This window comes from Sphaerodactylus townsendi, linkage group LG02 (assembly GCF_021028975.2).
Source record: "Sphaerodactylus townsendi isolate TG3544 linkage group LG02, MPM_Stown_v2.3, whole genome shotgun sequence".
Classification (NCBI taxonomy): domain Eukaryota; kingdom Metazoa; phylum Chordata; class Lepidosauria; order Squamata; family Sphaerodactylidae; genus Sphaerodactylus; species Sphaerodactylus townsendi.
In genome coordinates, this window is record NC_059426.1 from 141,106,867 (window position 1) to 141,123,694 (window position 16,828).

A 16,828-nucleotide genomic window follows, 5' to 3' on the forward strand; every position below is an offset into this window, starting at 1 on the left:
GGCGACCGCGTCGATGTCACTAGTCCGCGCCATTTGGTTTCCATAGTAACGGGTCGCCTCGGAAAGAAGCCCGGGGACGCGAAGTGTGCGTTTCCATGGCGAAAGGGAAAGGCAAAACCAAAGGCTCAAAGGGAGGGAGGTAATAGGGAAGATCGGCCTGGGCTTATCTTCGGGGGGGGGGGGGGAAGCGGGGGGGGCAGGGCTGCTGTCCTCCTTGGCCCAGGTTCTTGACTCGCCCGGTGCTGTTGATCCCCTTCCGTAGGGCAAAGAAGGGCGGCAGCCGAGGCAGTAAGTCGGAATCGAAGAGTTTGGAGAAGGAGCCCGAGGCCCTCAGGGCGAGAGCTGCGGCGGCGCTATGGGAGGCCAGGCTGGAGGTGACGGAGGTCTCCCGCAAAGAGTACCGCGATGCCGCCCGGCGCCTGGCTCGCAACAACGAGGAGCTGGAGCTGCAGCAGCGAAAGCTGGAGAAAGACACGGTGGAGGTGATCAGCTTCCTCAAGAGGCAGGATTTCGAGAAGGATGAGCTGGTAAGCACGGAAGACTTCGCTAATCATATGAGTCTAATCATACACATGGATTGTCCCCCCCCCCCCCCCCAATTTAATCCCTTTCAGACTTGCCATCTTTTGACTTGGTCAACATCAAGGAATTGTCTGCAGGGTGATCATACGTGTCCAGTCGAATAGAAAATGGTTACTGTCAGATGCTGGCCATTAACAATTATAGTTTTAAGGAGGTGTGGCATGTACCACTATGAGTCATCATATGGCTGAAAAATAATTCACTTGTGACTCTGCTTTTAATGTATTCTTGCTTTTGCAAATTGAAAAGAGTACACATTTGGAACTGAACTGGAGACTGGATTTGCTTAAATATGCAGTTCTGTCTCATTCAAAATTTCGTACTTTCGAACGTAGAGAAGGTAAGTAGGGAAATGTCTCTTGGCATTCTTAGACTATTAAAATGTATTAAAATGCCTCAAAAATCTTATTTAAAGTAATGTGTATGAATATTGTGATCCATACACTGCAGCAAGAATCATGACCAAAAATTCTGTTGACAGAAGGGTTTGGGTTCAATGGAACATGACTTGCTTGCATCACGCTTCTCACTGCAGCCCAAAATGTCCATGAAATGCCACTCCCAACAGGTAGTGAGTTTGGAAGTCCGCAGCAAGAGAGGGTGTTCAAAGAAAATTGTTCCCCCAACTTTTGTCATTGGAAATTCTAACCTTATGTGTTCAAAAAATGGTTTTTCTAAAACAGTAGGGGAAGAAACGTTTGAAATTAGGATGTAAATACTAACAGTTTCTAGCAATATCCATTTTGTATGATGACATATTTCTTATGTCCTTATGCCCTATGGTTTTTATTCCTGCATCACTAAAGTACTTCGTGGTATGTGTCCAATCATCCACATGGATTGTAGCCTCCATTTAATCCATAACAACCACCCTTCCCTTGCCACAGAGTCTTGTCCATAGTCTTTGTCTAGACACTGCCCCTGTTTTTTTCAGTGAACATTAGAATCGCCACCAAGTGCTCTGAGATATTCTTTTCACCATTTTAACAGCCTGTGCATGCTGTTTCTCCAGCACATAGCAAGAGTGGAGCTATAGGGCTTTCAGACCAAATATCATTTCCCATTCCCACTATGATATTTTTGAAGATGAGGATTATAGGGACACCTGGTAATACCTTTCTGAAGACACAGCTGGGGGGAATTGGAGGGAGTTGCAAGCTTGGGCCATTGAGCATGTGCAAAGTACATCTCATCTAGAAGAGGGGAAACTATACTCAGTTAAGGACAAGTCTTTCAGTCAGCCTTGCAGTGAGGCACCTAGGCTTATACAAGAGTAGGACTCAAATCTAGCATCAACTAAAGACCAACAAGATTTCCAAAGTATAAACTTCCATGAGTCAAAGCTCCCTTCCTCTGATGAAGGAAGCTGATGAAGGAAGCTTTGATTCTTATGCCTTGTTGGTCTTTATAGTGCTGCTGGACTCCAATCTTGCTTTTCTACTGCAGAACAATATGCTTACTCAACCAGGCTTATACAGAGTGCCTTTCCTCAAATATTTATTGGGTTGATTTGGACAGAGCTTGAGATGTGAGAACTGGGTTTCGAGTTGCTGATATAAGGCAGTGACTAGAAAAGTTTTTTCTTTCTGAATTCTCTGTGGATTTTTGTTTTGTTTCATAGCTTGAGAAAATGAAGCAGCAGATGAATGAGTTAAAGCAGCAAGCCAAAGAAGAAAATGAAAAAGTGGTGAATAAACTTTTGATGCTATTGGTAACATAGGCGCACTTAAAGCACATCTCAGTTTGGATTAATAGAGTGATACAATAGATGAAATTATATGGCATTTATTTATTCATGTATAGTTACTTCATTTTTCATCTTTGTCATTGAATTTCCAGGCAATAATAAAATGTATTAGTGTAATAAAAGCAATGTAACACAATCATTAAAACTGATTTACAAAATCAGAACAGTGCAAAAATGACAATGTAATACTGTCTATTGACCTCCCTGCAACAACTGAGCTTGGGTGCAGAAATCAGTTATTGAACAGGAACACTGCGAACGGATACAAACCAGCTTTTCTTGGTTAATATCCCTTCCCTAAACATCCCTCTAATCCCCACCCTTGGGATCCCAGCATGTTAAAGTCACTAACAGCAGTCCCAAGCAGTGATGAAGGGAGGGGGGACTGCGCCCAGGGGCATGAGTGCCCGCGCGCCCCCAAAAGGCCCCCGCCCTGAAACGTGATGGCAATGGCGGTGCCCAGGACAAGCTGCCCTGGATGTCCCCATTGCCACTATGCGTCTGGTCCCAAGCAGTATGAAGTCTTCAAGACCAAACCAAAGATAATTTCCTGGTGAATTAGTAGAATCTGTCATTAAAGATAAAATTATAAAACATGTACAAAAGCAAAACCTGCTGAGAAAGAGTCAGCATGGCTTTTGCAGAGGCAAATCCTGTCTTACAAACTTACTAGAGTTCTTTGAGGATGTAAATAGGCATGTGGATAAGGGGGAACCAGTGGACATTGTCTACTTGGATTTCCAAAAGGCTTTTGACAAAGTTCCTCACCAGAGACTATTGAGAAAACTCAACAATGAAGGAATAAGAGGGGAAGTCCTCCTATGGATTAAAAACTGGTTGAGAAACAGGAAGCAAAGAGTGGGTGTAAATGGGAAATTCTCACAATGGAGAGATGTGGGGAGTGGTGTCCCCCAGGGGTCCGTTGTGGCACCAGTGCTCTTTAACCTACCCATAAATGACCTGGAAGTAGGGGTGGGTAAGCGTGGTGTAAGTTTGCAGATGATACCAAATTATGTAGGGTGGTGGGAACCACAAAGGATTCTTGAGGAGGTCCAAGCGGACCTTGATAAATTAGGTGAGTGGGCTAAGAAATGGCAAATGCAGTTCAATGTAGCAAAATGCAAAGTGATGCACATAGGGGCAAAAAATCTAACTTTCACATACACGCTACAGGGGTCAGTGCTATCAGTCACTGAGGCAGGAAAGGGATTTTGGCGTCTTAATTGATAGTTCCATGGGAATGTCAACTCAATGTATGGCAGCTGTGAAAAAAGGCAAACTCTATGCTGGGGATAATCAGGAAAGGAATTGATAATAAAACTGCAAAGATTGTCATGCCCTTATATAAAACGTGGTGCTTAACCACACTTGGAGTAATACTGTGTTCAGTTCTGGTCACTACATCTCAAAAAGGATATTGAAGAGATAGAAAAAAGTGCAGAGAAGGGCAACGAGGATGATTGAGGGACTGGAGCACCTTCCTTGATGAGGAAAAGGCTGCAGCGTTTGGAGACTCTTTAGTTTGGAGAGGAGACGTCTGAGGGGGGATATGATTTCTGAAGTCTATAAAATTATGCATGGGGTAGAAAATGTTGAGCAGAGAGAAATTTTTCTCTCTTTCTCACAATACTAGAACCAGGGGCATTCATTGAAAATGCTACGGGGAAGAAGAATTAGGACTAATAAAAGGAAAACACTTCTTCAATGCTAACGTGTGATTGGTGTTTGGAATATGCTGCCACAGGAGGTGGTGATGTGCATTAACCTGGATAGCTTTAAAAGGGGCTTGGACAGATTTATGGAGGGAGAAGTCAATTTTATGGCTACCAATCTTGATCCTCTTTGATCTGGAGATTGCAAATGCCTTAACAGTCCAGGGTGCCTCGGGAGCAACAGCCTTGATAGGCCATTGCTTTCACATCCTACATGTGAACTCCCAAAGGCACCTGGTGGGCCACTGCGAGTAGCAGAGAGCTGGACTAGATGGACTCTGGTCTGATCCAGCTGGCTTGTTCTTATGTTCTTATGTTCTTATAAGGGCAGGTGCTAGCCAGCCCAGAAGGTAGGTTTTCCCTATGTACGTACTTTTACATTCATTGCTGTTAACTAGCCTGCACTTCAAAATGATGCTGGAGGTACATAATTTTTTTTTACTGTTACTTGCCCCCAGGGACGTAGGTATAGATTTTTTATGGGGGGGGGGGGTTGGGGGGGCTACACCCCCACCTGCCCCTAGGGCATGGCCATGCCTCCCCAAGCCCCACCCCTGGTCTAGCGCTTATAAAAGCAGCTCTCCGAGGCCGAGGATGGCAGACTCCCCTGCCCTGCCCTGCCCTCCCCTGCCCCTCCCCTCTGGGCAGAGGCTTATAAAAGCAGCTCTCCGAGGCCGAGGATGGCAGACTCCCCTGCCCTGCCCTCCCCTGCCCCTCCCATCTGGGCAGAGGCATAGAGGGAAAATGGAGCCTGGTGCAAAATCTGAGTTTTGCGCCCTCCCCGGGCAGCCGCTGTGATAAGAATCCCACCCCCAAACAGCATCACTTTCAATGGTGTTTAAACTAGAGAGCCCAAATTCTCCTTTTAAATCCATCTTAAAGGGAGAATCTGGGGTCCCTAGTTAAACAACACTGAAAGTGATGCTGTTTGGGGTGGATTATCCCCCACCCTGAAACAGCATCACTTTCAATGTGGCGTAGTGGTTAAGAGCAGGTGCATTCTAATCTGGAGGAACCGGGTTTGATTCCCTGCTCTGCCACTTGAGCTGTGGAGGCTTATCTGTGGAATTCAGATTAGCCTGTGCACTCCCACACATGCCAGCTGGGTGACCTTGGGCTAGTCACAGCTTTTCAGGAGCTCCTCAGCCTCCACCCACCTCACAGTTGTTTGTGAGGGGAGCAAGGGCAAGGAGATTGTAAGCCCCTTTGGAGTCTCCTACAAGGGGAGAGAAAGGGGGGGATATAAATCCAAACTCTTCTTCTTCTTCTAAACTGAGGACCTCAGATTCTCCCTTTAAATCCATGCCGAAGGGGGTGGATTTAAAAGGAGAATCTGGGGAAATTTGGGGGGTGCCTGCTGTCAGGGGGTGCAATGGTTAAGCTAGAAGCACCAAACTGTCAGGGTATCTTTAGGAGTCTCTCCTAATGATACCACCCAGGTTTGGTGAAGTTTGGTTCAGGGGGTCCAAAGTTATGGACACTCAAAGGTGTAGCCCCATGTCCTATTAGCTCCCATTGGAAACAATGGGGATGGGGGCACCCCCTTTAGGAGTCCATAGCTTTGGACTCCCTGGACCAAACTTCACAAAACCTGGGTGATATCAATAAGACACTCTCCTGATAATACATCCCATGTTTGGTGAAGTTTGGTTCAGGGGGTCCAAAGTTATGGACCCACAAAAGTGTAGCCCCCATCTTCTGTTAGCTCCCATTGGAAACAATGGAGGATGGGGGCACCCCCTTGGGAGTCCATAACTTTGGACCCCCTGAACCAAACCTCGCCAAACCTGGATAGTATCATCAGGAGAGTCCCCCAAACAATCCCTGAAAGTTAGGTGCTGCTAGCCCAAACAATGCGCCCCCTGCAGGCCAAAGACCAAAGAAGCACTAAAATGTTTTTAAAACCCACAAACGGAGGGGTGGAGCTTCGGACATGAATGGGGAGGTTCAAACCCGAGAACCCCCCCCACCCTTACCTACGTCCATGCTTGCCCCATGTATGTGTCTTAGGTGTTCACTTCTTGCTAAATATCTAATTTGCAGGCTGAGCAGTTCACCAAACAGCTGGAAGAGATGGAGGAGAAATTCCAGAAAAAGGCTAAAGAAATTGGTCTTATTCAGATTGAACTGAAAATGATAAAGGAATTTCGTAAAGAGAAAGCAAGCATGGAGAAAGAACTTGAAGATGTAAGATTATTAGAAACATATATTATGTAAATATAAATTATGTAAATATAAATATATATTAAATTGGAAGAGAATCTAAGCAGATTTATACCAGCCTAAGGCCACTGACCTCAGTGAACTTTGAAGGGTGTAATTTTGCTTAGACTGGCACTGTAAGTCACAAAAATAAAATGTATCCTTAAATACTGGAATCAAATAAAACAAGGATAAAAAGAAATTCCTGTTTGATATCAAATCACAAAATACATTTCATACTGTGAAAAAATTATCACAGCTCCTCAATCAATGTAAATGGAAAAATCTTTACTAGATCTAGGACAAACCATTTTGGCAGCCTCAATCATATCATTTATATGTGATTGTCAAGGATGAATGTTACAAGGATGGGTGATACAATTTCTGTTTATTACCTCTTTCTCCCACCCTTCCTCCAGAGAGCTTAGGAAAGCATGCATGATCTTCCTCCAATTTCTGAGTATTTTTTAACATTCAAAGATGAGAAACTTGAACCAGCTCTCTAAAATTGTTATGCAAGGCTTAGAAATGGAAAAAAAATCAGTGAATTAAGGATTTTAAAATTTGCTTTATCGTTTCTGGTTCTGCGTTAAGTTTTGACAGCATATTTTCAAGCATGTATTTGCAACTCTTCTAATCCAAGCTGGTGGTATTAAAATCATAGATGCAGAAAATAATTGTTAGGCAGGGAACAGGTGACAAGTACAGGTGCCTTGCATCTAACCTTCTCCAGTGCTGGTTGAAGGATTTTAAAAAGGCTGTGCATACCTAAATGTATTTGTGGTGCAATACTTCTATAAAATAAGGAATAAACCTTTTAAGTAATAAAGTTGAATTTTATTATACTATCATAAAGTACAGAGGCATAAAGTGGAGTCATATGTTCCCAGGTCTATGCCAGAGGGTCACATGGGGGACGGAGAATTGCCCCCTGCACCCCTCCCCTTGGCCTGGCCCCGCCAGGGTGGGCTACCGCCGGCCACCCCTTGGCCCCATCAGGCTGCTCCTTCAGCCAGCGGAGCCTCCACCGGCTAAAGGAGCAGCCTGGCAGGCCTGCTGTCAGAACAGGTGAGTGGGGTGGGATGGGGTAGGGGGGTCTGGAGCAGGTGTTGCCTCAGGCACCATTTTCCCTCCTACACCTCTGATAAAAGTGGACTAAAAAAATGTAAAAAGCAAAAGGAGACAAAATCATAGCAATTCTTGTTTAGAAACTATAATTTCCTTAGAAATAATTTTTAAAATCAATGTTTTTGTCTTAAAGGCCACTGTAAATTATCTAAGTGCAAACTTATATTTTGTATTTTTCCCACCCTTAGTTGGTTTCAATATGTATAATGTCCCTGAGGATTAAAGATCTGGGTCATGGGGAGATTGTAAAATAAAAGAGCTGTATTTGTAACAGCCTTGAGTTAGTGGAATGTTGGATTAAAACATATGTATGAGTAGTAACTACAGGGAAGAAGAATTTGACAGCTAATTTACCAATCTGGAACCAGTTCTTTTGTGTGCACCTTTGATTGTCATTTGATTATGAGGTAGAAATTATCTAATATTTAGCTTCTCCGTAGAGGTATAGTCGATGCTTTCTTCACTGTTCAAGAGTGTTACTTTTCATGTTCCCTTTGTGCTTTCTAAAAATACATGTATATGGAAATTGGTTTGCTAAGAATTTATCCATGGAGCTCCCTTGCAAGATGCTTCTGTTTTATGCTAGCTAATGAGAATATTTCCAGTTAATTTTTGGTGCTTTGTTAGCATGAACATTGATAGTTCCTATTTCACTTTGAGGTGATGTCCTAGAGTAACTAAAGAATTCCTTAGGAAATGGAACACCTCCTGAGACTAAATTAGTAAGCACCATCTCTTAGTAGGGTTCAAAATGAGGCCTTTCCCCATCACATTCTTTCTCAGTTCATGATTTTGAGTTGCAGGGGAATTCAGGAGGATAACAGAACTTTTTATACTTCATACTACTGGGCTCAGCTGCAGTCTGCCAAGGTGTGACTTTTACTGTAGAAATGCAGTGGTCTGATGCATTTGGTGAGAAAGGATTTCAAAATGTTATGGGTTTCTTAGATTTTAGTAGAATATCCAACATCTTAGTAACTTCCAGTAAAACTGTAAAAAGACAAATATATTTTGCTTCAGATAATATATGTACACATAGTACATGGGTGATATAAAGCTGAAAATTTGTCAGAATTGGAGAATTAGAACATAAGAACATTCTGTATTGAAAGAGTGCTCCCAGAGTGAACTCAAATATATGAAATTGTAATAGAAGGCTAGCTATAAATCTGAAGATGGCATTGTAGTGAGATCAAATAAATGCTAAACGAACACACATGCATCAGAGGCCGTTTCCGCACGGCCACGGTAGGGGTTGGGTCGGCGTACATGATGCCGACCCAACCTCTCTGGGACCAGGTAGATGCCAGCCACAGATGCAGCCACAGATGCAACCTCTCTGGGACCAGGTAGATGCCAGCCACAGATGCAGGCGAAACGTCAGGAGAGAATGCTGCTAGAACACGGCCATACAGCCCGGAAACCACACAGCACCCTCTCTGGGACCGTTCGCATGAACGGTCCCAGAACCTACTGGGACGACGGCGCTGTGCTGCGCCGTCGTCCGGTCGACCTACCTGCTCTGCGGCCCTCCAGCACGTCACCAAGGCCAGGGGACATGGCCCCTGCCCTGCGCGACTTCCCCGGAGTCGCAGGGCAGAGGGAGTGTGTCCCCTGGCCTCGGCGATGCACCGGAGGGCCGCAGAGCAGGTAGGTTGACCGGACATGGGGGGAGGGAAGGTGCCTTCGAGCCGCTGCCGTTTGCTCAAAGCTGCCGTTTTCCATAAACCTAGCTCGGGAAGCGAGGTAGGAAAATGGCGGCTTTGCGCCGCTCAGGCGGAGCGAGGGCAGCGCGGCTGCGAAACAGCTGCGCCCCCGTGCGAACGGCGTCGTATTAGGCCCGTGCAGAAAGGGCCTGAGTGTCAGAAACACTGGGGTGCGGAGGAGAAGTGTGAAGTATCTCTAAGGAACATCATTTGGACTGTCATGTAGAAAGCTGAAATAATGATAACATACTTCTTCCAATCCTAGCTGAAAGACAACTTGGCTTACACAAAAAAAGAACATCAGGAGACAATGTGCAGGTTGGAAAGAAAGTTTCTTGAAGAAAAGGTATAGTGTTTTAGAGAATTACAGAGAGTTTTAATTTAGGTGACGTTATATGTACTTGTCTGCTTCAGTTTTACTGATTCCTTCTAGTCCATGCAGCTTCTGGGGAGTAACTTTGACTTTACATTCTTCATGGATGGCCAGTGTGGTGTAGTGATTAAGACTGCCTGAAGCATCTTTCTCAGTAACGAATTGTAAAGCAGATCCTGATTTAAAACCCCAGTTACTGAGAGAGGAAGGAACCCCTGATGAGTTTAAGGCACAGAAATTGAGAAAACTCATCAAACTGAACCAGGAAGTATTTGATTGCAACTGTGCATATGAAGGAAGCAGGAGATGGAAGGCATTGATCCTGACGATTTGAGACTTTTTCCTGCTATCTGGATGTAGCCTTGGAATGCTGGTGCAGTTCATTCATGTAGGTTCATTTTCCTTGGTTTGGGTTGACCTTCTGCTTTTATCTATTTCTGTAGCTGTGTTTTGCAAAAATTTGTTACTTCCACAGCTTAATGTGTCCCTTTCTCCTGAGAGCCAGCATGGTGTAGTGGTTAAGAGCGGCAGACTATAATCTGGAGAACTGGGTTTGATTCCATATTTCTCCATATGAAGCCTGATGGGTGACTTTGGACTAATCACGGTTCTTCCAGAACTCTCCCAGCCCCACCCACTTCACAAGGTGCCTGTAGTGTGTGTGTGGGAAGTGGTGGAGAGGCAATTGTAAGCTACTTTGAGACTCCATATGGTAGAGAAGGGCAGGGTATAGAAAACAACTCTTCTATATTGCAAGATGTATTAGATTTTCCTAGGATGCAGTTTGGGTAGTCTTAGTAAAGCCTTAATTCAGCTAAAGTATTATATGAAGCCCAATTTGTGATACTTTGTCTGTATTCAATGAAATAATCCTTAAGAAAATAGTTATATCTTTTGAGGAAATGGGTTGGGTCTTAGGGATTGTAAGAATTTTGTTGTTATTATTGGACATTACTGTTTGCCATGGGACCTTCTTTTGCCTTTTCCTAGAAATGTCAAATGTTTTCTCCTTATATTTTTGAAATCTGAATGCTACTTTGTGCCCGGCTTTTATTACAAAATCTCTCAGTTCTTGTATATTTGTCTTTTTTTCCCTCTAAGCAACGATTGGAAAGAGAAGCAGAGAAGAAAATCATAATGCTGGCAGAAAGGGCCCACCATGAAGCCATCATGTAAGATTTATCTGATTTCAGTATTCTTTAATCTTGCTAGGGTGCAACACATAGTAGGATAATTTATAGGTAATCCAAATGGGTACTTAATTTTTAATATTAAATACAATCCTAGTCACAAAGTAATCTTACTATCTTCATGAACTCATGTTTGGTTTGCAGTTGGTGTTCTGTACAGTATTGTGACTAATATACTAAGTCTGTGATACCAACTGTTGAATTTCCTTTGTCCTTTCTCAGGAAGTTGAACAAAGCAGGAAGAGCAGTTTTTGCAGAGAACATTCGTCTTCATGAGGCTCTCTCAAATCATATGAAGGAAACAGAAGAATTACAAAAATCCAAGGAAAAATTGGAAGAGAAAAATGCTTTTCTCTTGCTAGAGACGGTTCTTATTAGCATATTTACTATTCATGCTTAAAGAAGAGATCTTAAAATATATGTTCAGGGGCATCTCACTAGTATATCTGCATGAAGATTCATGTAAAAGTTGCTAGTGGGTGGCAGTACCTTAGAAAGATGAAACTCTGGTCTCCGGTTTGTGCAAAAAAACAGGCTTCCTTTTGAAAGGAGTTAATGAGATTTGTATACATCAAATAATTACCTCCTTCATTTCTTCTGAACAATAAATATAGATGTACAATCTAGGGTGGGACAAGGCAGGGCACGTGCCAGCCTCGGCCCCACAGCCTCCAAGCGGCCACTGTTGAAATGAAACCAGCCAAGCTGAATCCAGTGCTGAATGGTACACCGGCCCCCAAACTCCACATGGAGTTTGGGGTGGGGTAGGACCAGTGCTTGCCCTGGGCACCATTTTCTACAGATATTCCCCTGAAATCTGCTGACTTCAGTGGAGTTAGAAGGATGTAACTGTGCTTAAGGATGGGACTGTTAGCTTCTTTTTCACCAGATTCAGCAAGGATTGGAAGAATTGGTATGTCTGTTGTTTTCATAATGGTGTGCCTTCAACCTTGGCTCCTTTGATTTAATGAAGGAAAATTTAAAACTATGAAGTAATAGATTATTCCCTTAGAGTTTACATTGCACCTATTTAAATAAATAGTTGTTGAATAAACAGTATGTCTCTTGCAATTTTTGATCTTTTTCTAAAGGAAACAAAAGAAATTTTAATTCAGGAGAAGATCCAGCAAAGTACCAAACATAAAGCACAGATTCAGGAGCTGGAAGACAAGGTGAAAAAACTGGAAATTGCTCTTTGTCACATGGCCACAGAATTTAAAGCAGAAATTAAAAAGACTCAACATACAGCTTTGGTAAAGAACCGGGCCGGTTATATAGAAATTGAGAAGCTGCAGCAGCTGTTGGAGATAAAAGGGAGAGAGATGTGCAGAGTGAAGAAACTGGCCAGAAATATTTTGGACGAAAGGACTGAGGTGGAAAGATTCTTTTTGGATGCTCTGGAACAGGTGAAACAGGAGATCATGACCAGCAGGAAGTGCTATAAGCAGGTAGCCCAAGCTGCTTATCAGAGGAAAATGATGGCAGCATTTGCAGGGAAAGACGAATACCCTAAAATCAGAACCTTTAATGACAACATCCACAGCACAAATAGCGTGCACAAGGACCTTCAGGAAGCAGAGAAATGGTACATGTGATGGAACTGCAAAAGCTTTAGATCTAGTTTTGACTCAGTTGGGATGGAAGCTGAGTGTGAAAATCTCTATGAAATAACATACCGCAGCTTGGAATGTCTGGGGAAGGGGAGGGAAGTAGTTTAGTGTTGTGCTTGCAACATTGATCAGTGCTGAGAAAAACTTGGTATAACACAACTGACAGGGAAAATGCCCAAACTCTTCAGTTTTTCACTTTTTAATCTGTGCAAGTCTTCGGAGCTCTTCAGAGCAATGTAAAGCAATGGTTTCTTTACATTTGTTTATATGTCTGCTGGTGAAGTAAAGTTTTAAAGTTCTAGTTAATGTGGCAGTAACTGAGAATAAAAATATTTCCATATGGCAGTTGCCCATACTCAGTGAACATTAGGAGGATTGCCAGAAAAGGCCTACCATTTTTCCTGAAAACCCCACTGCAAACTTTTGCTACCTGTAATCATGGACTAATGCAAGTTGAAGCATTCTGAAAGGCTGACCTGTATGTTAGGCAGTGCTCAACTCTGTCCATTTTCAGCAGTTAGGAATGGCATTGCCCCCTATTAATGCAATGGGTTCTCTTTGGCCGTTTCCGTACGGAGCCGGAAGCGGCTAGGTCGGCGCATTTCGCGCCGACCCGGCAACACTGGGACTGTCCGCATGGACGGTCCTGGAAAGAGCCGGGATGCCGGCTCCGCAGAGCGCTGGCGCCTGGCCGACCCGGCGTGTCCCCGGGCCTCCGGCACATCGCCGAGGCCTGTGGACACACCCCCACGGCCCTGCGCGCCTGCTCCAGCGGTGCAGGATGGGGGGCATGTCCCCACGCCTCGGCGACGCACCGGAGGCCCGGGGACAAGGTAAGTGCCGGGAGGGAGTGGGGGGGGGAGGCGTCTTGAAGCCGCTGCCGTTCGCTCAGCAGCGGCTTCAAGGCTGCGTTTCCCCAACAAGTGCGCTTCCGAGCGCACTGGGGAAACACCGGCTTCGTGGCGCGGCTGTGATGCAGCTGTGCCCCCTGTGTGAATGGCGGCCTGGAGACGGCGTTTTTGCCGTCTCCAGGCCGCCATTAAATGCCCGTGCGGAAACGGCCTTTGATTGTTGTTTCTCTTTGTTGTATTTCCTCTTGCCTGCCTTTCTGCAGCTTGCAACTTTCAAGAATAAAAAACTGCTATAGATGTTAACTTCATGGATCTGATGAAGTGATCTCTGACTCAGAAAAGGTTATGGGCAAAAATTGCTAGTATTTAAGGTGCCACTGGTGGTTATTGTTTAATAGAGACCCTAGTTTCAACTGAGCAAAGACTGAAGGGCCAGCAAGCAATATTAGCTGCATAAATCACCTTACTTTCATACAAGCCAAGTTTTTAAAAAAGAAAACGTAAATCATGTGTGTATCCAGACAACCAGCGGTCTTGCAGATCAGGACTTATCTGCTGCCCCCTCTGTCTGCAGTCTATTGCACCTCCTAGTTTTGTTCCTGGGGTCTGCAGAAACTCAGAAACAGCATCAGGGCAAAGTGGATCTGCAGCAGGAGGAAGGAATTGATTGAAATTGCTGTAAAGCTTTAATGGAATATAATTTCTTGGAAGGTGTCATTTAAATGCCATTTTATACTGGTAAATTGTGGATTTTTTGGTACTTGTTATCCTCCTTTAGGACCAATATCCAGAAGGGAAAAGTAGACATTTCTGAATTGACCTGGGAGCAGAAGGAGAGTGTGCTGCGGTTACTTTTTGCAAAGATGAATGGCCTGCGTAGCCGGTAATGTCCTGTTTGCGAAGGGTTGTAGGCAGAGTTCTTAGGGTCCACCCATTTTGGAGTTCTTATGTTCTCACATCAGCACTGCTAAATCACCACTAAAAAATCAGACAGACAAGGAAGCTTGAAAAATTTTTTGAGAGTTTAGAGCGTGACTACTGCTGTGCAGATAGATTATCCCATGTTAGTCACAGAAAAGCAGTGTGTAGAAAATTTGTAGGTACTTATAAAATAAAGGGGCTGGATATGTCATGTTTAGGAAAGAAGATTCAGAATGGGGGACTTTTATCTGAGTGAAGGTAAAGCCTGACAGTGAAGAGCAGGGAAAGCAGTGGTTTTTTCATAGCCCCGTATCGTCATTTGCATTTAGTATCCAGAACACGGAAGTGGCATAGGCCCTACCAAGGCAAAGGTAAAAAGAGAAAGTAGGGTTTAGTAATGGAATGCTGAGGGTGAATCAATAGCACTGGAGAAGTAAAAGGATTGTCCTAGTTCATTGCTGTAGAGAATCAGCCTGATGTAGTGGTTAAGAGTGGTGGACTCCAATCTGGTGAGCGGGATTCAGCTCACCCCTCCTCCACATGAAGCCTGCTGGGTAACCTAGGGCCAGTCACAGTTCTCTCAGAACTCTCTCGTGCACATGGAGGCAGGCAATGGTTAATTGCTCCGAAGGTCTCTTGCCTTGAAAAACCCATAAGTCAGCTGTGACTTTTCCACCACCACTGCTTATTGCTATAGAAACAGCTGTAGGAGTTCTAGTTAAGTAACTTCTGTTAATTCTAACAAAGCACCAAAACATATGTAGAGAGAACTTGCAAACAGAACAAACATGTGCTAAAACCAGCATAATTTGTCTTGAGAGGCAATTATTATACTTCTTTCCTGTCTAGTTTTATGCTGCAATATACTTTTTTAAAAAAACCTGTTGATTAAGGAAAAACAAAAAACAATTATTTAGCGGTGTTAAAAGTTTCAAATGCCACATTATAAAATAACAGACATGAAAACAAATGCAGGCCACAGTCTGACAATAATCAAGAATGTTGCCCTAGTGGCGGCTTGACAAAGGTCCACCAGCCAGCATTTGTAGAGAAAGGTGTTTCTTTGAGGGAATAAGCAGAAATTCCTGAAAGCATTTGGGCTCCATGACTTGAATAATATGCATCAATTTGCATTTTGAAAGAAGTGGAAAAAATATGGTTCCTACAATCCTTAACTTGTTTCTCCTTTCACTCGGGTTCTAGGAAACATAGTCAAGCTTTGGTTCCTGTAGCCTCGTTTACCACTACCAAAAGCAAATCTAGGTAAGGATAGCATCTAGTCCAGTGTTTTCCAACCTTTTTCATGTCACGATACCCTTGACCTCACTCTTCATATCTCATGGTACCCCTGCCATCCTCCCCCCCCCCACCTTCCCCTCCCAGTTCCCCTGCTTGCCACCCCCCACCTTCCCCTCCTAGGGTGAAGGGAAGCATGGGGTTAAGTGGGTGGGTGGGAAGTGGCTGCTGACCTTGCGGCAGACCCTGCCCCCTGGGCCACCTCTATATCCTTGCTGGTGGGAGACACCACAAAAGTGAGGGGGGGGGGTAGCATTGCCACGGTACCCCTGGGACATGCTCACAGCACCCCAGGGTACCACAGAACCCTGGTTGGAATTCGCTGATCTAGTTATTCACACTGTTTTTCTAATCATATAGATTTCCTTACAATCAATGATGGCACTTGTTTTTATTTTCTTCATCTGAATGAGTTTAAAATGGGGGAATTAGTTCAGTTTCCCATGAGTGGAGGAGGCACCAAGTATGGCCCACAGACACTTGCTGACAATATTCCAGATATTATCTCCCCCCTCCCCAATTTCTTTTCTGTATGTTTCTAATATTGTTTTCCCTAACCCACTTTTTAAATTTTGACATTCCAGCAATCTACACTACTTGTCTCTGTTCAGTCTGGGGGAGTGGAAATACTCTGTATCCACCCCTCAGCTATGAACTTTAGGATTTCTGTCCATGTTGGAAAAGGAGAGGGAGATTAACAGAAGAGTTGCAAAGATATTGCATGTTACTGGAAGTTTTGTGAAGCTGCAACTAGGGAGATAAACTGTGATGGGTGACCAGCTGGAAATCAGCATGGCCTGTGAAAAAAATTAGAGCTTGGGAACCACAACCCAGATCACATTAAGAATGGGACATGATGGGTTTTGTTTTAAAAAGTGTATCTGCTGATTTTCATAGAAAACAAATTTGTTTTCAGAGGAAGGGAATCTGAGGGATCAATATCTTATCGAGTCACTTCCTTGGGCATGTGAGTGAGTGGGTATGTGTAGTCAGGGATACCCACTGGCAAACTCAAAATATATCAAGTACAACTAGGGGAACAGATATGTAAACCACATAGTTTGGCTAATCTTGGTGAACATATAGGTTTCTGCTGATCATTTATTTTCCCGTTACAGGTCAGCTGATGCTATTCCCAGCTCAACTTTCATTACTCAGCAGGCTCCAATGACTGAGTCAACCACACATAAAACAAACCTTCCAGATATTCAGATTATACCACCCCTGCTAGAGTAGGGTGGCTTTGACTTAAACAGTTGACATCATGAAAGCTTTCTCCCCGTGCCTTCCTCCCAGGACTTCACATCCATAAAGATAATGATGCTGCAACTATGAAACTGCATATTTATTTTTTTCATGTCAACATGGAACATAAATTTGAAGTTTAATGGAAATTATTTCCGTGACACAGAGCTCAGTTTTTTTTTAAGAGTTTGTATTCAATGACTGTGATTCCAAAATAAAATTTCGGCAAAATATATTCTGAGGGCATCAAGCTTTGTGAAGGAAG

General features: G+C 43.8%; 1 protein-coding gene across 2 annotated transcripts; it reads left to right on the plus strand.

Annotated features, from left to right (window-relative positions):
• The first annotated feature begins 9 nt into the window (after positions 1–9).
• Positions 10–16,796, plus strand: BBOF1 (basal body orientation factor 1). 2 transcript variants are annotated; one of them, XM_048484882.1, is made up of 11 exons: positions 10–139; positions 263–527; positions 2,204–2,269; positions 6,085–6,228; positions 9,343–9,423; positions 10,552–10,622; positions 10,863–11,007; positions 11,732–12,225; positions 13,880–13,984; positions 15,226–15,285; positions 16,437–16,796. In XM_048484882.1, exons 1-11 carry the CDS (start codon positions 96–98, stop codon positions 16,552–16,554), a joined length of 1,593 nt encoding a protein of 530 aa, XP_048340839.1. In that variant the 5' UTR covers positions 10–95; the 3' UTR covers positions 16,555–16,796. The 2 variants fall into 2 exon arrangements, with proteins under 2 accessions (XP_048340839.1, XP_048340840.1); XM_048484883.1 differs by lacking the exon at positions 2,204–2,269.
• Positions 16,797–16,828: the final 32 nt, after the last annotated feature.

Bases quoted from the DNA above. Each gene is read 5' to 3' on its own strand.
- BBOF1 (XM_048484882.1), top strand. From the start codon at position 96: ATGGCGAAAGGGAAAGGCAAAACCAAAGGCTCAAAGGGAGGGAG. The intron at 13,985-15,225 runs GTAATGTCCTGT...CTCGGGTTCTAG, and splicing joins ATGAATGGCCTGCGTAGCCG to GAAACATAGTCAAGCTTTGG. The intron at 15,286-16,436 runs GTAAGGATAGCA...TTCCCGTTACAG, and splicing joins ACTACCAAAAGCAAATCTAG to GTCAGCTGATGCTATTCCCA.